This window comes from Coniophora puteana, assembly GCF_000271625.1.
Source record: "Coniophora puteana RWD-64-598 SS2 unplaced genomic scaffold CONPUscaffold_4, whole genome shotgun sequence".
In the NCBI taxonomy this organism is placed as follows: domain Eukaryota; kingdom Fungi; phylum Basidiomycota; class Agaricomycetes; order Boletales; family Coniophoraceae; genus Coniophora; species Coniophora puteana.
Window position 1 is genome coordinate 936,247 of NW_006913056.1, and position 20,387 is coordinate 956,633.

A 20,387-nucleotide genomic window follows, 5' to 3' on the forward strand; every position below is an offset into this window, starting at 1 on the left:
GCCTCCCCCGGACGCATTAACTCCTCCCATAACGAGTACTACATTCCCACGCTCTCTGCAAAGGCCTGCCCCGCTGTCCTTGGACTTGGACACGTCGTCTCTTGTGTCCGCGTTCAAAAATGTTCGGTCGCATATCCCTCGCATTCCTCCTCGTCACCGTCTGCGCCTTCTTTTGCGCCCAGTCCGCAGAGGCCGCAAAGGGCCCCAAGATCACACACAAGGTCTACTTCGACATCAAGCATGGCGACGAAGACATGGGTCGTGGTGCGTTTTCTTAATCCTTCACACGTACGGGCCTCGGTCGCTGACGCGTTTTTACAGTTGTCATGGGTCTCTACGGCGGTGTAAGTTCCGTACAAAGCCTCAGTGCCGTGCAGCAGCTCAATGTGTCGTACAGTCCGTCCCCAAGACCGTGGAGAACTTCCGCGCTCTTACCACTGGCAAGGACAAGGACGGCAACGAACTCGGCTACGGCTACAAGGGCTCCAAGTTCCATCGTGTCATCAAGGACTTCATGATCCAGGGTGGTGACTTCAGTACGTGCCACATAACTCCAGTCGCAGCTTGATGCTAACTTCTCGTAGCCAAGGGTGACGGTACTGGTGGCAAGTCTATCTACGGCGACCGCTTCCCGGACGAGAACTTGTAAGCATCAGTGGCGCTCTCTCGAACCAGTACTCCACTGACTTCTTTACAGCAAGCTCAAGCACACCGGCCCCGGAACGCTCTCCATGGCTAACGCAGGCAAGGACACCAACGGTCAGCCCTTCACTTCTGTCTCTGTCCGCTCATACTGACTCGCCTTGCCCTTAGGCTCTCAATTCGTGAGTTACTGCATCCACAGACCAACATGACACAAGTCCTGACTTCTGCCCCAGTTCATCTGCACGGTCGTCACCAGCTGGCTCGATGGCAAACACGTACGTCCCCCCACCGCACCATACCACCTACCACCTCACATACTAACCTCGCCACCCAGGTCGTCTTCGGCACCGTCCTCGAGGGAATGGACATCATCCACAACATCGGTAAGAACCACCAACTCTCCTTCTAACACTCGAAAACCCCATCTAACACCGTCTCCAGAGAACGTCCCCAAGGGCGGCCGCGACAAGCCCGCCGTGGACGTCATCATCGCCGACTCGGGCGAGGTGTGTACCTTCCGCATTGCTATAGCCAGCCCGCTCATGCTGACCCTTAGCTCCCTCTGTGATTGCGCTTTTTTTTCCTTCTAGCTTCCCATCGACAAGGTCTTCGACGACGAGGGCAAGGAAGTCCCTCTTCACGCTGAGCTTTAGTAGGATAGCATTTTCTAAGCTGTTAGAATTGCTAGGAAATAGAATGTGCTTTTCATCGTGGCGAAATTTTCGTGAAGCGTTACTAAATCCTCGTGAATTACTGGAGTGTAAAACCATGTCCAGCTCCGAGTCTGTGATCTAAGACTTGAGCACTTCGTCGCCTCACACTTAGCTCATCGCACATCTCGTATGCAACTCGCACTGAAGAGTTTCTAGTGAGATCATGAATGTACGTATTAGTGGCGTTCTTTCGTGAACATGCATGCGTGACATAGAACCGGGGCAAGCCAGAGGCCCCGCGGGTAACTAAATATTATCTACATGGGTAGCGCGATAACACTGATGAACAACAGAGAATTCCAAGGAGACATGTGGGTGTGTGAGCCTAGGGGGGACGTATATTTCAGCGGAGGAAAGCGTCAAAAAGAAGAAAATGCAGGTCATGGCAGGGCAAGCGTAGCTGTACGTATACGGGGGCGATGGGGCTGGTATCATTATATGTTATATGCGTAGAGAACTCGAGCGGATGGAGTGGGCTGTATGATATGTATGTTTAGGAGCCGCAGATGCAAGGTGCAATTGTGAAGTGTGATAGTCAAACAACATAGAGAACAGAAAACGGAAAAGCATGAGAACGTAGTAAGCACGGAGAACGAAGTCGGGTGTCCCAAGAGAAAGAGTGATAAGTCAAGCAAAGGTATCCACTGATAACCCAAGAAGAGCAAGATGCTGCCGACGCCGAGCAGCTATGAGAAATCCACGTCCATGTCTAGGCCATCATCCTCCGCAGGCCGCCCGAGGATTTCTTCAAGAAAGCCGGGTGACACTTTGCCGAGAGGAGAGGCATTGAAGAGAGGCTGCGAGCTCCGGCGCGCGTCGTCTTCCATCCGTTTCATGGCAACTCTAGTGCGTTGCACGACCGGATGGCTGTAAACTTGGTTTGCGTCGAGGCGTGAAGCATGATCCTCGCGCATCATGCTTTGCAGGAGGTCCAAGAGCTCGGGACTGTCGGACAGGTTGATTTGGGAGAAGTCGTCGGAGCGGAGACGCTGCCAGCCTTCCCCTTGGCCAGGAACGATGATGTTGGTGGCGGCTTCCAGCATCGTCATGCCCAGACTGAAGATATCCGCAGCAGGGCTACATCCACCGTGCATAAGCTCGCGGGCCATATACAATTTGTCGCCCTCGCGGTCAGGCTGACGGCTCGTCCCTGGCCAGATGGTAGCCATGCCGAAGTCGCCGATCTTAAAGCGCCCTTCCCGAGTAATGAAGATATTCGCAGGCTTGAGGTCAAGGTGGATGACGCTAGCATTGTGGATGAAGCGAAGTCCCTGGGTATCATGGATTAGTGTACAGAGGAGACAAATGTCACAGAGTACTCACATCGCTCAAGTCCGCGAGAATCCGCCAGACGCGAGCTTCATCGAGCTTAGGGGAAGACCGTCCGAATTTCAAGAGGAAGTGTGCAAAGTTGCCTAGCTCGCAAAGCTCCGTACGGATGAACAGCGTGTCTTCTTGTTCCCAGCTGTCTAGGTACCCGAGGACGTTGGGATGCCGCTCCATACGGTAGCCAGCGGTTGCAGCGGCTTCTGACAAGTGTTGGAGGACGTCGACCTCTTCACGCAAGCGCAGCCTAGACGAGGATATGTCAACACAAAACATTAAGTGTGAACCGCTTAAACCACTAACCGATGCCGGGCCCCCTCGAAAACTTTCGATTTCTTCACCGCCCAAACCTGATTGGCGGCAAGACCGGTCTTTCCCCGGACCTTCATCACCTTACCAAACTCCCCGCTACCGACTTCTTCGATCTCGACGAAGTCGCGCTCAAAACGACCGGGTTTATCGCTGCCAGATGTACGGGAGGTGGGGACCAAAGGAGATATTTGCGGTCGCCGGACAGGTGAGATAGACATAAGCTGGTGGCGACCCATAGTCGGGGAGTCAAGAGTAGTAATCGAGCTGATGGACGAGGACCTCGAGGCAGTCCTACTGTGAGGCCAAAGCGACGACTTGGTATTAGCCAACAAGGAATGTCCTTCTGCAGACCTGTCAGTAATATTCACATCGACTAATACGAATAGGCTTACCAGAACGACGCGTAGGCGTCTGAACAGATATGTCACTGCCGCTGGAGAAAGCACTGCTGCTACTCCTCCTCATCAAAAACCGACTCCGACCTCCAGAGACCGGGGGCAACCCCATCCCAAGACCGTCGTAACGAGTATCCTTTCGCGAGCTCGGACTCTGGTTTTCATCGTCTTCATCGGTGTCAGATTCGGCCAGGTTAATCTTCCGGTCTTTCCTGGGACCTAGGATGGGGAACGCCGCAGGCAAACTCTTCCGAGGCTTGCTCTTGATCTTGCTGCCCGCGTTGCCGAATTCAAATTTGAGGCCAACCTTGGAAGCAACGGCGCTTTGCCACGGCTTGTTACGCCCAATTGCGGCTTTGGTCTTCTTGACTGGAGTGCCTGGAGGCCTCTTTGAGCTATCCTCGGGCATGTCACCACTTGAAGTAAGGGCGTGCAGGATGAGGACGTCTGTATCGACTTGGCTATCACCAGCAAGCTGGAGCCCACCGTCCAGGCCAGCGATATGGATAAAGCCTGGCCAACCAGAGGACATAGAAGGACCGGCACCAGGTGTTACCAGATCATCTACATCTGACTGGAGGGTACTGGTGCTGCTGATCGTAAAGAAACGACTGGGATCATTACGGCCCTCGTCATCAGAAAGCACGACACCTGAGTCTCTAGGCTTGAATTTTGTCGCAAGCAAATGCTGCCCAGACTTCGACCGAGGAGAAGGCGTTTCTGCGGTCATCCCGAACGTCCAAGTGGCATTCTGAGGACCATTGAAGAACATTTCGTCGTCGTCATCTTCAATCATGCTATCCTCCGGAGGGTTAGAGCTGGACGATGAAGTGGGGGAGACAGGCTGAGGGTTTCGAAGTTTCCAGGAATCAGGTGAAACAAAGCCCTGTAGGCCTGAGTAGCTGTGCCGATTTGATATGCTAGGTCGCGACGAGCCAGGTTGAAGGGTTTGCGAGCTAGAGGCATTTGATGACATTGTAGTTGTCCTGGAACGTGGCTTGTGAGGAGATGGTATCGCAGGACCGAAGAAAAGGGTAGCAGAGCTGGAGCTCGCAAGACGATCGAGAGGTGCACGCCGTTGTTGCGCTGGCTGAGTCGGTGGAATGAATGGGCTGAGCCCATTCCCTGGCCTACGCTCCTTAAAAACACTTGGAGAGTCTGGCTCAGGGGAGGACAGAACAATGGAAGTAGGGCGCCCCTCTGAGGCACGTGGAAAGCCAACCGCTCCACGTCGAGGAACCGCAGTCGCCTAAGGCAAGAGGTTAAAAATGTTCATGTATGCACGAAGAAAGGAAGCCTAGCTTACCTGTGCCCTTGGCGGAGAAGGCGTCGAGGCGCTCTCCAGCAACTCCGATGAAACGGGGCGAGACCGGGCGCGACGTTTGAGGATATGGCCTTCTGGGGAAACCGCCTCAGTTACCTCATCTTGGAAGTTGCCCTTCTGAGGAATGGTGTCAACGACGAGCGGTTTCCTGGGGCTGAAGTGTCTGGACTTTGACTTTCTGATGGAGTTGAGGGAAGGGAGCTTGTTGAGGAACAGTTTGCGCCCCTTGACGCGTGTCTCGTCTTCAACCTCGCATCCTGAGTCATCATCAATGAAACCCCACTCCTCGTCTGAATTACGAGCGTCTCGTATCCGCAGGTTTGTCATTGTCTCGGCTTGAGTCTTCATGTATGCTTCTGTCTCGGCTCTTGACTGGGGTGTATGCGCGACGAAACGGGGTGCTGGCAATGGGGCGAGACGATGGAATGCCACTCCCGAAGCAGGGTCGGCATGCGCTGCTGAGATAGACAAAGGAGTCGGAGTCGGCTTGAGCACGGGTGTTGAACAGCCGGCAGATTGATTGAACGATTTCCGCTTTATGCCCAGGCCACTGCGCGAGGAGGGAACAGCGGGGGTAGACGCGGTCGCATTCAGGTGCTTCTGACCGAGAATGAAGCGTGAGCCTATTCTATGCTCCTCCTTCAATGGAGTGCATAGAGGCGGCGAGGACGAGGCGGTGACCACAGGGGAGACGCCTGGAGAGGGGGAAGAGAAGAACATTTCACCGTCTTCATCCTCCATGAGTATAGGATCAGGCTCTGGATTACGATGCGAGAAATGACTATGGATTGGTGTTGGGGATTTTAACGGCGAGCGGAAAAAGTCGTCCAGATCGCTCTGTTGTGCGGCTGACTGGAAGATATGTCGCGTCCGCAAAGGGGAGGGGGTGAACATGGGAGTGTCGAAAGGCGCAGCAGAGTCCGTATTGGCTGTTGATAGCCGTGGTGGCGTGTTGAAGACGCTGGTGCCAGTGTGGCAGACTGAAGGGGACATGCTGCAGTCGCGTGTTGGTGCCATGTGCGCTCGAGGATCGAGAATCGATGTGACGCAGGTAAGGAGCAGAACAGGCAGAGGTGGTGAGCAAGAGAAGGTGGGGGGTCCAAGTATCGCGTGACGTCCTTGTCTGTACCAAAGGAGAGGCGCGCAGATTCGTCGTGGATGTCGTGTTTTGGAGAGGGGCGATAAATTAGAGCATTCCAGGGGGGACTAGCCCGAGGTGGCGCGTTTATAGGGAACGTGCTTCGTTTACCCGCGCACCGTGGGATGCAGTAAACAACGTCACGTGAGCGGATTGTTTAATTATTTGTTTCTATTTTCCGTCCCCCGAGTTCCTTATGATTGGTTCCTTCCGCAAGATCCCCGTTGGTCGCAACAGCTTTCTTAACACGAGGCTCCGGACGACAGATGCCGTCGCGTCGTTTGACTCGCCTCGTCATGGCAATCCCCGATCCCCCGCCTCGGACAATGCCCCGCGACACGGAATCAATTTCTTACAAAACTCTGTTCGGCGCTCGGCCTCCCGGGCGGGGAACAACCTCCGCCGGGTTTTGCATCTACCCGAACCTCGTTCATCACTCCCTTTCATCTGGAATACGCTTCGGGTGGTCACGACCACTATGGAATTCTTCATATGCCATCTCTTTACCCCAAATTATTGTCCTCCTAGCCTAGCTATGAACCTTCGATACACCGTAAGCAACCTTAAATTTGGCTCCGTGGATGTTTTTTGTCATACGCCGTCACTGTCCGATATGTTGGTCATCCCGGATGTATCACAATGACTCGTGCGCATTGACCGGGACCACTGGTCCAATGCGTGTCCAAAGGAACCGCTCCTCTTTGTCCTCCCCCTTCGGAAACGGTCTTTTGTTCCATGAGGAATACGAGAAAATACCAGAACGTCTGCGATTGTAGTCAAAAATACCAAATTGCGACTATCATTGACCCCCAAATTTGGGACCCATCCATTCACCTTCCAAAAGCCTTTGATGCAAGGTAGATTGATATCGAGGGTTCTCCCAGTTAGTTGTTTCGTTAATCGGAATGCTGTGTGTGGACAATGAAAATGTTGGCGCTCGCCCCTGATGAAACCATCGAAGCATTGGTTTCAACAGCCTTGCACGCATCAAGATCTATGCAGCCCTTCCTATATCTCCGGATCACTACCTCGTATCTCGATGTAAACACTGGCATATGCTGGTACATTCCTGCCTATGTTTGAGATTTGCGAGTCGACCACACATCAAATCCTAAAATAAAATCAAGGAGCGTGACGATGTACGATAATGAGTCTATCAAAGCGAGGAAGCTTGTTGTATAGTAAGTACATGTGGGTATCAGCAAAAGCCGTCATAGTAGGCTGGCCACTTCCAGAGCGCCCAGGTGTCGTGTCATGCGTTCGTCAAATAATTGGTTTCGTCAGCAACAGACTTCAACTTCTTCGCAATTTGCTCTGCGTCCGCTTTCGAAAAGCCGCAGTGCTTCACTAGCTTCTTCGCCATCTGTCTCGAGCTTGGTCTCGCCTTCTTTGGGACCATAAAGCGCCATATGCCTTCCACGACGCGCAGCAACCAACTCTCCTTCTCAACCCTCCATTCTTGCCCCTCCGGGCTCACAGCCCTCCACAGCATCTGGCGGATCCCCCTTCGCGACGACTCCAGGTGCTTCGACCCTGGCGTTGGAATGCAGGTCACGCACGCATGTTCAATAGCGTGGACGCCCGCCGCCTCGAGGCACTTCTCGTTCCGCGCCCACCAGTCCTCGAGGCGCCCCTCCGACTCGAGGTGCGTGACCGCGATGGCAACCGGCACGCGCCGCTCGCACATGACGCTCTCGAACAGCCGGTAGACCTTCTGTCCAGAAGCCGTGATGCGACCCGCGCGCATGCAAAACACGAGGAGGGATATACCTCCTGAGCGCTCGAGGTTGATGAGCAAGCGCTGCGCCTTGCCGACGGCGTCAAGGTAGCCCGCGAGCTCGAGGGTCGGCTCATTCAGGCCGGCGGTGTCGTGCAACCGAATCCGACGACCATCGAGGGATATATCATAGTGCTGAGCGTCTTGGGTGCAGCCGTCAGCATCGCAGGAGGTCTCAGCGACAGGTTTTCCAACCACCAGGTTGACGAGTGCGCTCTTGCCCACCCCTGTTTCCCCACAGAGCACCACGTTGTACACACGCCTGCTCGTTTTCTGACGCTTTGAAGGTAGCTGTGAGCCCATCTCCTGGACAAGTCAGCTTAACGTCTCCACCGTTGCCAAACCCTGGCTCACCTTGGTCAACGGGGTCCGGCTAACAGTCGAGTTGCAGAGTCGTTGCAATGGCCAGTCAAGTGCTTAATACTTGTCTGCAGGTGTGCGAGGCAAAGGGCAGGTTTGCAATCCCATGCATGTAGCCAAAATAACGTGGAAGACACGCGTGAAGCATGCAGCTCGAAAACGTGCAGTTACCCAGTGAGCACATATCGCGATTGCAGCATGCTCACTTCAAGAACTAAGTTGCAGGTGAATCAGGAACGATATGCTAGTAAGGGGATGCTAAGAAATCCAATCTGAGACCGATCTTGCGAAGCGCGAAGCGGAAGGTTGGCCGTAACCTTGCATTTTGGGGTGACACCATACTGGAATTCTTCAATAGGTCGAGGTAGGAAGTGGATCATTGAAATGAGCTCATGAGATCCGACCATGTTGAAAGCATCAATAGACGGCGCCGTTGAAAGAAGGTTGTTGTTGCTAGGCGTCCTCCGCGCCCAATGCCGCCATCCAGTTCATTAACTCGCTTCGAACGCCGCGAAGGGTCGACGGCAATTATGAGTAGGCGGGGAAAGTCGCACGTCGGTGCCGCAGGTCGTTCGTCGCGATGTCGCTTTGGAGATATAAAGCATGTTGCGGGGGCGCTGGTACGAGAGCCAGACGTTCCTAGGTGCAACTTGAAGTTCTTCTGACCTCAGGTTTGAGTCAATGGGAGATTTTCGATGTACACAGTTCCAGACATGTCTACGCGGCGGCAATAAAGACAGCGCGTTCGGAGAGAAGCTCAGGAGTGGTTGAAGAAACTCTTAAACTTCATGGAGTGTATGGTCCGAGATGAAGGAGTGAACGCAGAACCAGCGAACTGGACAGCGCTGCAGCGCGCTCTCACGTGCTCTGCGCGTTTAAATTGCGCCCCTATTGGCCGTTGGATGCTCTCACATTTCCTCCTCCGCCGGGTCCCGGAACATTACCCCCGATGAGCTGGGCAAGTTTTCGCCTGTGCATACATTCGCACCTCCATCGATTCTCTGCCTAACCCACGTCGTCCCTCGGCTCTCAAACGACATGGAAATTTCGTACGCGATCGTCTGTATTCCTCACCCGCGAGACTGAATCATATTCTCTAGGTCAATTCTTCAGGGCGGCTACCAGCACCCTCTGTCGCGAACATGGCAGGGCCGCCAGCTGAACAAGTCCATGCTCATGTACCCCATTTTCATCACCGACGACGATGACGCCCGTGTCGAGGTTCCAACTCTTCCAGGCCAATGCCGGTGGGGCGTCAACCGGCTGGAAGGCTTCCTCGGGCCCCTCGTCAAGAAGGGTCTCGCCAGTGTCATCCTCTTTGGCGTGCCTATGAAATGCCAAAAGGTACGTCCGTCCCCGCACGCCCCGCATATCTTTCTGATCGAACACAACCTCGTGGCTCTCCTATCTGTCTCCCTGTCTTCCCGTTCGCTTAGGACCCCCACGGCGGCCCCGCAGACGACCCCAACGGCCCGGTCATCCAAGCGATCAAGAAGATCCGCCAGCTCTTCCCCGACCTGTACATCGCAACGGACGTCTGCCTGTGCGAGTACACGTCACACGGGCACTGCGGCTACCTGCGCGAGGACCAGACGATCGACACCGAGTTGTCCATCGCGCGCATTGCCGAGGTCGCCCTCGCATACGCCAAGGCCGGCGCGCACTGTGTCGCCCCCAGCGACATGATGGATGGCCGCATCCAGGCTATCAAGCGCCGCCTCATCGACGAGGGGTACGGCAACCGATGCACGTTGATGTCGTACTCTGCAAAGTTTGCTAGCGCACTTTACGGTCCTTTCAGGTATGCTTTCTTTGCGTGCTTCCTCCAAGCTCGTCGATTTAATTGCACTCATCCAGGGATGCTGCTGGAAGTTCACCCTCGTTCGGTAACCGCAAGTGTTACCAACTTCCACCAAATGCAAAGGGACTCGCTCGTCGCGCCATTGTATGCTTAATACTCAATATTGAGAATGCATCTGACGTTGATTGCAGAAACGCGACGTCAACGAGGGCGCGGATATCATCATGGTCAAGCCTGCGCTCCCTTACCTGGATGTCATCTCCGACGCTGCCGAGCTCGCGCGCGATCTGCCGCTGGCCTGCTACCAGGTCAGCGGTGAGTATGCCATGGTGTGCGCTGGCGCCACCCAGGGCGTTTACGACTTGCGTACGATGGCATTTGAGACGTGCGAGAGCATGGTTCGGGCTGGTCAGTTTTTCTCGAGGCTTCCGGGTGCTAAACAATACTAAAAGAGAGACCATATCCAGGCGCAACCATCATTCTCACATATTTCACTCCTCAATTCCTCGACTGGCTGGACGAGAAGCCTTAGACAGGCGGTCAAGCGTCTATCGCACGACGACGGACATAGACTTTGGAAACAATTAATTGTATCAAAACAATATGTAATACATCCCACCTCACAACAAAGATCGTGTTTAACACCATCGCGCGAGCCTGAATTCTGTATGTAGCCAACGTTGGTTGGCACAGCCATATTATCTTGTCATCATTCTACCTTCTCCGATCCTCCCAGTACTTCAGGCCCAGGGATGGGAGTAAAAGTCTGCCTATAGGTGTTTGAAAAGTCCCTTTACACGTCGCAGTATCATGAGATCTATTCAACGTAGTGGATTTACTGAAACAAAGTAGAATGCAGGCAAAAAGCATGAGTCGACGATGATGTTTCCTAGGTCTGGAGGCTAATACAAGCAAAACAAATCCGATCTGCCTGGCTCGAACAGGCGACCTCAAGATGATCAGTTAACCATTACAGTCTCGCGCTCTTCCAACTGAGCTAAGATCGGTTGATACACGTAAGTGGTTCTTACAAAATATAATCGCACCATTACCCCCGCCGTCGGCTATCTACACATAGACGCCAACCCGATCACTCTGACTTAGGCCACCTCATCCATAGCATGGGCAAAAAGAACCAGGACGACGCTTCAAGCCTCAAAGGCGTTCAGAATCGCGACATTCTCCAGCGGCTCAATTTCCTATACCAGGCCAGTGTCTTCCTGAACAACATCTCTGCGGCAGGACCCTCGTCGCCTCAAGCCCCTGACGAAACGGACACTACTCATGACGGAGCAGAGGGACATGTGCCTCCCGTGCAGGATCAGGACGTGCCATCTTCTTCCCCAAAACCCAGGCCAGCTAGGCGCCGTCAGAGGAAAGACAGCAAACGGAAGGTGATGAGCACGTCGGAGCTGTCGCGCAGCTATGTGGACGCGATGAAGGTCATCGGGCAGAAGACAATCGTTAAAATGTGCGCACTGCTGCTTGTTGTGTTCCTTCGTCTGCTGGACCGATAGTAGGGATCCGAGCGTTAAGCGCACGCTGTGCAAGGGCTGCAACACCGTGCTCGTGCCGGGCGTCACTGCTCGGGTACGCGTTAAAGGTGACGCGTTCGCCCTTCGTTCATGTGTTTTACCGAGACTGAAGTATGGTTGCACATCAGGCTCACCCGTTCACGGCAATGTCGTTTCCTACACTTGTAACGCATGTAAAACCGTTCGCCGGATTCCTGCGCCCCCTATTGCCCGTCCAGACGAGCTCAAAGAAGCCAGCCAAGTACACGCGGGCGCTCCGTCCGCGAGTCTCGAACAAGCAGCCTCTAGCGACCCGATAGATCCAGCGACAGCGAGCCCACAACGACAGCAACCGAAGAACCGAAGGAAACCGAAAGCCAGTCCACGGCCGCTGCCACACTTTGCCAGGCCCGAACATATCGTGTTCTGCGGTAATGAAAAGATCACAATTGAGGATGGATAGTGGTGTATCGTCTTTTCGTGGAACGGCCATTTGTGCCTGAGGCCTGGGATGATGAGAATGGTCTCGGGCCATGGCGGAATCATCCGCTGATGTTTCCATCCAAGATGGTAAATATTCCTCAGCATCGCTGTATGGGTCTCTCAAGGAGCCACAAGGGGCTCATAGACAGTTCCAATCTTGAACCAATCGTCTTGCGTTGTCTATGATAGCTGGAATAGCAAGTTTCCGAATACAACAACGGTATCAGGTGAAGAGTATACGTCAGGTATGTACGCGAAGCCGTGAATGAGCTCGACACTACGTCTAGTAAAGCAAAAGGAGAGGCGGCACAATGTATATGTGGTTACAATATCTGTTAAGTTATTCCTTGATGGTATAGAAAGTAAAGCATCAAATACACTTAGATAATGTGAGAGGCTGCTACAAGTAGCGCCAGAGCTGCCGAGGGAATAAGAAGTAACGATGTCTGTACACTGTGGACTGCCGAGCTTGAGGGCATCTGATATGGTCTGTTCAAGTTTGAAAGGTCAGGGATAGAAGCCGAAGATGTGATACTTAACGGCTACTCACGATAAATTGTGCTCGTCAGAGTAGGATGGGCAGGTGCTGTTTGGGTTGACCTGATTACAAAGAGAATTAGAAGAAGTCATTGGGCTGATGACTGATGGAAGATGGTCTGCATACCGAGGGATCGTCCGGGCAACAGGAGTCATATCCCAATCCTTCACTAGCTACGCTGCCTAGTGCTTGTGTGTGATTCCAACCTAGCCAAGATTGACAGGAGACAACTTGGTAGCTGAAGCGAGGTAAGCAAGGGCTGCTTATGTAAGTAGAGAAGAAACGACCTTACCTGACATTCCATACTCCAAAGTCCTTTGAAATTTTGAGTCATCTGGATCAATGAAATAAGCTGTGAACCATACCGTATATCCTGCGTGAACCGTTAGTTTTCTCTAGAAGCTGAGGATGCATGTGAAGAGCTTACCATACTCGGTTGCATTTGAAGGAAAGAAGTCACTGGAGATAGAGGTCGAAGGCCACGAAAGATCGAAATTGATGTACGCCCCTCCGCTGGAACGTTGTTAGAAGATAATTGCATGAGAGTGTACACATTTTACACACTCGTTCGGTTTCGAAGTCGTTGGGTCGCACCAGCCAGCTTTAGAGAGAGGACAAAGGTCGGTTATCTTGACAACGACAGACCGAGTGACGTTGGGGTAGTACTTGGGCGAGACCAGGAACGCATCAACGAGAGTGAGGTTGAAGCAGCTGCCGCACGCAGGGCCATAAGCTTGGCTGGAGCCATAAGCCATCTGGCTCATTGCAGCTGTGGGGTATAGCGTGCTGTTTGTCACGCAGCCACATGCGGGGATAAAATTAAGGGGCAGGGTATAGTGTGTCATGGTCGCGTAGCCATCGGAAGGGTATTGGATCCATGTCGAGGCGCGCGCAGAGGAGCAGAGGAGCACAAGGGACCAGATATACACAAGCATTGGTGAAAAAGCTTGTTGTGCCATTTAACAGCTACCCATATCCTTGAGCACGACGTAGACGACGTCCTATGTGGTTTAAAGGAGGGAAAACACAAAGGGTGCGAATCCATGGAGTCCATCATGATGCTACCGGGAGGCAATAGTGGTCCGTCCCAGGGCTGATCCAAGAATAGAACGAGACGCGCTGAACCTTGTGGCGGTGCTAAGGTCTAGCCGTCACTGCAACATAAGCTTGTTTATACTTTGTCACTAGTAACTTGTCAATGAAACTCTCATATCCGGCCTCGAATCCCTCAGAATGGCCTTCAGACGCCATCTTGTCTCTCAAGATTGCCCGCCATTCTCCATGCACTGTCTGCATAACCTGCTCAGGCCTGCACCCACCTCCAGGCGTCGAAATCGTCGTCGGTGACGGCGTGCCCCCTTCTCTAGGCGGGCTCGATCAGTACGGCTCAGACGACGAAGACATTTCTCCACTATTGCAGATATGCGCTTGCGGTCACGGCGTCGACATGCACGGCGTGAGCGAGACGTCTAGCGATCGTGCAGAATTTGAACGGAGAGGGAGAGCAGCCTTTCGGATAGATGAACTCTTACAGGTTCGGCGAATTACCTCCTGTGTGTTTGATCTTACATGTTTGCGCGGTGCATAGGTAATGCTGTCTCTGTCCGCCTGGCTTTATGCTACTTAAACTCTGCGCTCGTAGGATGCAGACAAGCTTCTCGACTTTGCCTACGAAGACGATGATATCCTTTCCCTAAGGCAGCAGATGAAGCTGCCCGTGTCCACGATTACCACCACCTCACCCTCCGCCGGTACGTTTATTCCTCGTGAATATCTCCTCGACTCTATCGTAATATCGTCTTTTAGGCTCGACATTTGACCTCCCCGTATCTCCTTCAACAGCCGAAGATGACGAGCGGCCGACTAAGCGAAGGCGTTTATCATCTTCATCTCTCAGTGAAGCCGAAGCAGAACCACCAAAATCTCAGGAAGACGATGACGACGACGACGAAGAGGATAAACCCCTCGCAGCGCAAATGGCCGAGCGCCCCGACGCCAGTAGCCGTGCAGTCGCTGGCCCTCCAAGGGCAGGCAAAAAGGTTTCCGGCATGAAATCAAAGACGCAGAGCGCACCTACCACCGACTCTCAAGTCCAGGCTCAGAATAATGCGGTGAATGGCGCGGCTGCACATGAGAGCAAGGTCAAGGTGGAGGAAAAGATGGACGAGGGTCAGCTAACACGGCTTGTAACCGGTGTGACGGTGGACTCTGCTGCTCCAGCCTCGGCTACCGTGGTGAGTAAATATGTGACAATGTGTCTCAGCGCTATCCTCAAGTTGGTTTAGCCTCAAGCCAAGACCGAGAAGGCGGCCGTGGTCGAGCTTCGAAAGGGGATTATACAGATAACAGCGGTGGAAAACGACCGGGAGCCCCGGTCAATGGTCATTCTCACCGGTCTCAAATCACTGTTCCAGAAGCAACTGCCAAAGATGCCTCGGGAGTATATTGCCCGTCTGGTGTACGATAGTAACTCAAAAGCCATGGCGATCATCAAGAGGGGGTACAAGGTGGTTGGCGGAATATGCTACAGACCATTTCCGCACAGAGGGTTTGCCGAGATTGTGTTCTTTGCGACTGCTTCCGTCGACCAAGTCAAGGTTTGGCGCGTATGTTCTCTCAAAATGATCCTTCGCTTATACTTCTACAGGGATATGGCGGTATGCTCATGGACCACTTCAAAGCCCACATTCAGAAAACCTACCCGGACATGATGCACTTCCTGACATACGCCGACAACTACGCCGTCGGCTACTTCAAAAAACAGGGCTTTTCCAAGGACATCACGCTGGACCGGTCCGTCTGGGCCGGGTACATCAAGGACTACGAGGGCGGGACGATCATGCAGTGCACGATGGTCCGCAAGTTCGACTACCTCAACAAGGTCAGCATCGTCGCCCTGCAACGAGAGGCGATTCTTGCCCGGATTCGCGAGAAAAGCAAGAGCCATGTGGTATATGAAGGTTTGCCCCAATTTCAGGAGGGTCAGCCGGAGAACGTCGGTGTGGACCCACAGGGCGTTCCGGGGCTCAGTAAGTGTCTCCGGTATTTCTCCAGCACCATCGTCTTACGTCGATTCGTCGGTTTCTCAGAGGAGAGTGGATGGACACCTGCCATGGACGCTATGTGTGTATTTACCTCTGTTACGCGAAAGTTGAAGTCAGCTGAAGAAAAAAACTCTAGGAACCGGACGACTGCACGGAGTGCAGAGCACAACTTCATGCAGCGACTGCTCACCGATCTACAGGGCCATCCGCAAGCTTGGGCCTTCCTCCACCCCGTCAACGGGGACGAGGTCGTTGACTACTACGAAGTCATCAAGAAGCCCATGGGTGAGACCTACTGTTACCCACCTCACCTTTAGCTTACGCTGACTTTTCTTAATAAAATAGACTTTAATACGATGGAGCACAAGCTGGAGACAGGCCAATACCCGAACCTCAAGGCGTTCGTCGAAGATGCACAGCTGGTGTTTGATAATTGTCGGCTTTATAACCCCGAGGGTTCGATATACGCCAAGAACGCGACCAAGCTAGAGAAGTTTATGAAGGAGCATTTGGCAGAATATGCGAAGAGAGATTTGTAGCACTGCTGTGTATTCATCCGCGATGCTTTTGTTTATCCTACCGGTTTATGCGCGTAATTTATAGTAACGCTCTCGAGTAGAGTCAATATGGAAAAGAGTAGCTGCGCACTGCGCTTCACACGTCACGAAAAAATATCCACTGTGTGAGATTTTGTTGGAGAGCATTGATACATAAGAAATGCGTGATTATATATACAGTCATTCATCCATAAAAAACCTTATACGAGCGAGACCACGACTCCAGCGCAGGTACACATCCTCTAGCGTTGACCGTAGGCCTTGGATTCGTACTTGCCGACACCGACAATGACATTTTGGGGCTCCTGGTTGGTGCCATTCAGGTAGTGGTCGAGGATGTTCTTTGTGCCCGCGGCGTAGCGCGCCTGAGCATCGAGCGTCGTGCCCGAGTAATGCGGCACCATGCCGTTTCCGGCGCCAAGGGGGTTCTTAGCCGTCCGCCAGACGTGGTCCTTGGGCGCGGGCTGGACGTTCCACACATCACCGGCGTAGCCTGTGAACAGAGGGGAATATCAGCATTCGGACATTTATACACCCGTGGAGCAAATGAGACTGACCGTTGATTTGGCCGCTCTTGAGAGCGGCGGCGACAGCGTCCTTGTCGCAAATGGCACCACGAGCGGTGTTGACGAGCCAGGCACCCTTCTTGAAGTGCTTGAGCAGCTCAGCGTTGACCAGACCCTTGGTACCCTCGTGCAAGGGGCAGTTGACGGTGACAACGTCGCACTGCGAGACGAACTCCTTGAGGTCCTCGACGCGGCGGGCGTTGACGGCCTTGGCGGCAGCTACAACATGAGGTCATCAGCCATTCCGCTGCTTGGGGATCAAACTGATGCATACCTTCGGGCAGGGCTGCGTAGTCGTAATAGAGGAGCTCCTTGGTGTCGAAGGGCACAAGACGCTGCAAGACACGGTAGCCAATACGACCGGCACCGATCGTGCCCACAACCTTGCCCTCGAGATCGAACGCATTGCGCGCAATGTCTGAGACCTGCCAGTCGCCGCGCTCGATCATCTCGTGGGCGGGGACAAAGTTGCGGACGAGGAGGAGGATGGACATGACGACGTGCTCCGCGACAGAGACGACGTTGGAGCCCGAGACCTCAAGGACCTGGACGTTCTTCTTCACGGCCGCGTTAAGGTCGATGTGGTCCGAGCCAACACCGGCGGTGATACAGATCTTGAGGTTCTTCGCCTACAAGGTATCCTTTGTAAATTCCCTTGAGACAACTTGAGTGATAATTATAGACTTGCCTTCTCAAAGAGGTCTGCAGTGAGGTACCCAGGGTGGAAGGGAGTGGTGATCAAGACTTCAGCCTAGAGACATTATTAGACGCGGGGAAAAGTCAAAGGACATGAATAGACGCACATCCACGATATGCTTCTGGAAGTCGCTGTCGGGGCCCTCCTTTGAGTCTGAAACCTGCATAGAGCGGTCAATGTCGTGCTACTCGCACGATGGAGGGAGGTGCTCGTACAATGTACTCGTGGCCTTGCGACTCGAGCCATTCGCGGATACCAAGCTGCAGTGGATTTTGAGTTAGATACCAATTGAGCGCTTGTGGGTCGCGGCGCTAACCTGGTTCTCAACGGTACCCAAGAGACGGGGCTCCTGCTGAGCAGCCTCACCGCCGCGGTAGAGGATAGCAAGAACCTAATAGTCGCGGGTTAGCAAACATGAAGATGCGATTTCGTCAAGAGCGAATAACCTTCATGATGTTGTAGAAGTATTGAGAGAGGTGGGTGTCTAAGGTGTAAAGGAGTTGGAGGATAGTGAAACCAGGGGCCCAAGAGAGCTACATTATATACCTAAAGTCCATTCCCTGATCATAGGGTGTTCACGGCTTCCTGATTAGCCCAAATGTCGGTCAGCTGATGGCGTCACAGAGGCGTTGTATGTGAACGCATATCCTTTCCGACTTTGGCCTTTGGTGAACCAACAGCTACCAATAGTGCCACAGGAACCTCGTAGTGGATCCGAATCCGAGCGGTCATCTGAGATTATCTTCCCGTGGCACTCACGTGAGCTCCGACCAGTAGTGTGAACACGCCAAATCAGTTCATCCGAGTCGCGTTACGTCGGGGAAACACGCGAGGCAAGGCGCGGCCAATCATATCGTTTCGCGGGGCGGGGGGAGCCGGATGCGATGAGCGGGACGAGGTCTCATCGGTGCGTGCGAATGGGAATAAGCGAAGCGAGAAGGTCCGGCGGGGGCCGCCCCGAGGGAGGCCGTAGCCTGCGTCTCCTACTCCGGAGAGGGGCAGAAGGAATCAGCCCCGCGACGGTGTGCGCGGGAGTACCTAAATTTGCATTCAGCGCAGTCTTCCCTCCCGCAATGACAAACCTCAAGTCCACGTTCTAATACTGCACCTCGGTACTGAGAGTAAAATGACTGTTCGGACAGGCGCGGAGGCCACCTTCGGACGCCTCGAGATGGGCGCAACCGGAACAACATCACAAAGTGACCCGACTTCCCGATAATCGCCAAAGTGCATTTCTTCCGAGGACAAAAAGGCTATAAAAAAGATATTAAATTGCCAATGCTCTCTATCCTGGAAAGCAGGATGGAATGACAAGCCAACAATGTCTCTGTCAATACCGGAATGATGAACACAAGCTCAAAGTGTGACTCACTATATGATTGTCCATGACAAACACTAATTGTAAGTAGGCAGCTATCGTAGTGTTTTCGTCGCTTCCGGCCGGCCAGAATCTCTAGTGTTGAAGAAGTAACACTCGCGGCGATATTCTGTGCCTCGCGCTTCGCGAGCGGATCAAAGAATTCACGCTGTCTTCTTCACGACCTCCCATTCGACGCGCAGGAATACCCACATCCATCGACGCACAATCTCCGCTACTTCAACCAAAAAGATGACCCCACTTCCTTCGGATTCTGAGTGCAGGTGGCTTGAAAGCTTGACAGACCACGTAAGCCGTAGGACGAGATCAAAGAAGATCATGAGGGGGTAAACGGGTAAGGAGTACAACAACACAGATCGTAGGCCGTATGGATAAGGGCGGGACGATCCATTCTGGAATTCCTGTAAAGATTGGAAGGACTGAGTCGACTCTGGGCTGCCGGGCGCATCGTCCAAGGTAGGCGACAGGGGCCCTCCCCGGCTGATCGAGGATGATTTCGAGTGTAAAGTTGGCAAGACCAATGGTCGAGGCGCACGGCTTCGTGGATTGGTGACTTGCATCTTCAAGAGGTCGAGGCCCCAATCGTTCGTCACGTCCCACCAGAAGGAGTACAAGGAATTTACAGCAGCAGCCAAGAGCCTATATGATGAAAGGGTAAGTAAGATTGGGAAGCTGTATCATGTATAGACAATACCAGAGTCTGAATAGAGGGTGTTGACCATGCCATGCCTCTTCTGCAAGCTCATCTCCTTGAGCCGCGATGTCTGCAGCAACAATCCGTTGGGCTGCAGACAGAAAGATAACTGGAAACGAAGATGCGTATTTCAAGGCGTTCCAGAGAGGACGTTTATTCGTTTTATTGGAAGCAAGATATTCAATTAGACATTGGCGCAGCCGGATAAAATATGGTAGGCTGCATTTGGTCACTACGACAGAATACGATGCAAGGGAGTTGGGACGTACCTCATAAGACACGGAAGCATCCAATGCTTCCACCCCTCTTGCGATGGGACAAGTAGCATGCTTTCTCCCGGAAATAGCATGCATATTGACAGCCAGACGTCACCCAGAACTTTGGCGTATGATGTGAGCACATCCGCGAACACGACATCCGCGAAGTATATCCCTTTGTCTGCGTCTGGGAGTATGCACCGTCTGATCGCTCTAAGGAAGGTGAGCAAAAAGAGAGTATTTTGGGATTATCAAGACACGCACGACAGGAAGGCATCGCGTTCGCGCTTTTGGAGCACATCGTAAGGACATATGAGCACTGTGAGCACAACCAGAGCGCATATAGCAGGGATATACGAGAACACATCGACCAGATACACGTTAGAACGCGTCGCAAGCCTGTACATGACCCATGTGAAGAAGCACCATGCCGAGTACTTAACGAACAGACGGTATATGGGCGAGTAGAACGTGGAGTTGAGGGTGGGGGAGTGCGGTGCAGATGTGCGTAGGGGAATATACGGGCTTCCTGAGAGCTCTAGCACGTTGGGTGCGTCAATGCGCTGGCGTTGGAGGCCGTGTAGGTTGGTTGCCCAGCCGAGGATACCGAGACCAACAAGGAAGAGGACGCGGAATGGAAGCGGAAAGGTTACAGCCAGGGGGAGAGCATCTTGGGAGTTCATAATCGAGCAGGTTCAGCAGCAGGGAGGGGCAAGCATGAGCCCAATGGAAAGGGCTCTGCAAGAGACGATGAGGATTTCGTAACTGTCGCTGCGCAGTCGTAAGTCGCGCCTATCATCGAAACTGAAAGGCACCGTATCGTGTCTCGGTGGCTGTGCTAATTCCTGCCTCGGGGGTAATGCATTTC

General features: G+C 53.2%; 9 protein-coding genes and 1 non-coding gene across 10 annotated transcripts; 4 read left to right on the top strand and 6 right to left on the bottom strand.

Moving 5' to 3' along the window:
- Nucleotides 1-94: 94 nt before the first annotated feature.
- Nucleotides 95-1,361, top strand: CONPUDRAFT_142982 (uncharacterized protein). The gene is made up of 10 exons (XM_007768622.1): nt 95-264; nt 322-344; nt 398-536; nt 585-645; nt 698-759; nt 814-824; nt 879-920; nt 980-1,028; nt 1,087-1,151; nt 1,236-1,361. Exons 1-10 carry the CDS (start codon nt 120-122, stop codon nt 1,296-1,298), a joined length of 660 nt encoding a protein of 219 aa, XP_007766812.1. The 5' UTR covers nt 95-119; the 3' UTR covers nt 1,299-1,361.
- Nucleotides 1,362-1,531: 170 nt separating this feature from the next.
- CONPUDRAFT_101290 (uncharacterized protein) lies at nt 1,532-5,771 on the bottom strand. Its single transcript, XM_007768623.1, has 5 exons — nt 4,698-5,771; nt 3,389-4,640; nt 2,988-3,339; nt 2,682-2,931; nt 1,532-2,629 (listed from the first exon to the last, which is right to left on the bottom strand). Exons 1-5 carry the CDS (start codon nt 5,730-5,732, stop codon nt 2,045-2,047), a joined length of 3,474 nt encoding a protein of 1,157 aa, XP_007766813.1. The 5' UTR covers nt 5,733-5,771; the 3' UTR covers nt 1,532-2,044.
- A 1,679-nt stretch (nt 5,772-7,450) lies between these two features.
- CONPUDRAFT_35267 (uncharacterized protein) lies at nt 7,451-7,882 on the bottom strand (the record flags this gene model as incomplete). The annotated part of the gene is made up of 1 exon (XM_007768096.1): nt 7,451-7,882. A coding segment is annotated over one exon (432 nt), but the record flags the coding sequence as incomplete, so codon positions are not given.
- A 1,093-nt stretch (nt 7,883-8,975) lies between these two features.
- CONPUDRAFT_81027 (tetrapyrrole biosynthesis porphobilinogen synthase) lies at nt 8,976-10,435 on the top strand. Its single transcript, XM_007768319.1, has 6 exons — nt 8,976-9,039; nt 9,091-9,334; nt 9,427-9,791; nt 9,848-9,935; nt 9,983-10,199; nt 10,259-10,435. Exons 1-6 carry the CDS (start codon nt 9,029-9,031, stop codon nt 10,321-10,323), a joined length of 990 nt encoding a protein of 329 aa, XP_007766509.1. The 5' UTR covers nt 8,976-9,028; the 3' UTR covers nt 10,324-10,435.
- Nucleotides 10,436-10,712: 277 nt separating this feature from the next.
- CONPUDRAFT_t51 lies at nt 10,713-10,798 on the bottom strand. Its single transcript has one exon. It is a non-coding gene; the product is annotated as a tRNA-Tyr (tRNA).
- A 102-nt stretch (nt 10,799-10,900) lies between these two features.
- CONPUDRAFT_163936 (Rpr2-domain-containing protein) lies at nt 10,901-12,096 on the top strand. The gene is made up of 3 exons (XM_007768624.1): nt 10,901-11,262; nt 11,312-11,394; nt 11,455-12,096. Exons 1-3 carry the CDS (start codon nt 10,913-10,915, stop codon nt 11,766-11,768), a joined length of 747 nt encoding a protein of 248 aa, XP_007766814.1. The 5' UTR covers nt 10,901-10,912; the 3' UTR covers nt 11,769-12,096.
- A 238-nt stretch (nt 12,097-12,334) lies between these two features.
- Nucleotides 12,335-13,261, bottom strand: CONPUDRAFT_51844 (uncharacterized protein; the record flags this gene model as incomplete). Its single annotated transcript, XM_007768115.1, has 6 exons — nt 12,335-12,388; nt 12,453-12,564; nt 12,619-12,641; nt 12,692-12,699; nt 12,754-12,839; nt 12,891-13,261. 6 exons carry the CDS (start codon nt 13,259-13,261, stop codon nt 12,335-12,337), a joined length of 654 nt encoding a protein of 217 aa, XP_007766305.1.
- Nucleotides 13,262-14,374: 1,113 nt separating this feature from the next.
- Nucleotides 14,375-15,909, top strand: CONPUDRAFT_53426 (Bromodomain-containing protein; the record flags this gene model as incomplete). Its single annotated transcript, XM_007768222.1, has 5 exons — nt 14,375-14,557; nt 14,612-14,923; nt 14,974-15,449; nt 15,507-15,655; nt 15,716-15,909. The coding sequence occupies 5 exons, from the start codon at nt 14,375-14,377 to the stop codon at nt 15,907-15,909; spliced, it is 1,314 nt and encodes a 437-aa protein (XP_007766412.1).
- A 143-nt stretch (nt 15,910-16,052) lies between these two features.
- Nucleotides 16,053-17,802, bottom strand: CONPUDRAFT_81030 (NAD-dependent formate dehydrogenase). The gene is made up of 9 exons (XM_007768320.1): nt 17,737-17,802; nt 17,637-17,674; nt 17,507-17,581; nt 17,406-17,450; nt 17,297-17,350; nt 17,182-17,244; nt 16,768-17,122; nt 16,485-16,712; nt 16,053-16,420 (listed from the first exon to the last, which is right to left on the bottom strand). Exons 1-9 carry the CDS (start codon nt 17,756-17,758, stop codon nt 16,170-16,172), a joined length of 1,131 nt encoding a protein of 376 aa, XP_007766510.1. The 5' UTR covers nt 17,759-17,802; the 3' UTR covers nt 16,053-16,169.
- A 759-nt stretch (nt 17,803-18,561) lies between these two features.
- CONPUDRAFT_81031 (EXS-domain-containing protein) lies at nt 18,562-20,207 on the bottom strand. Its single transcript, XM_007768321.1, has 4 exons — nt 19,784-20,207; nt 19,532-19,732; nt 19,263-19,481; nt 18,562-19,207 (listed from the first exon to the last, which is right to left on the bottom strand). Exons 1-4 carry the CDS (start codon nt 20,200-20,202, stop codon nt 18,712-18,714), a joined length of 1,335 nt encoding a protein of 444 aa, XP_007766511.1. The 5' UTR covers nt 20,203-20,207; the 3' UTR covers nt 18,562-18,711.
- Between the last annotated feature and the right edge of the window lie 180 nt (nt 20,208-20,387).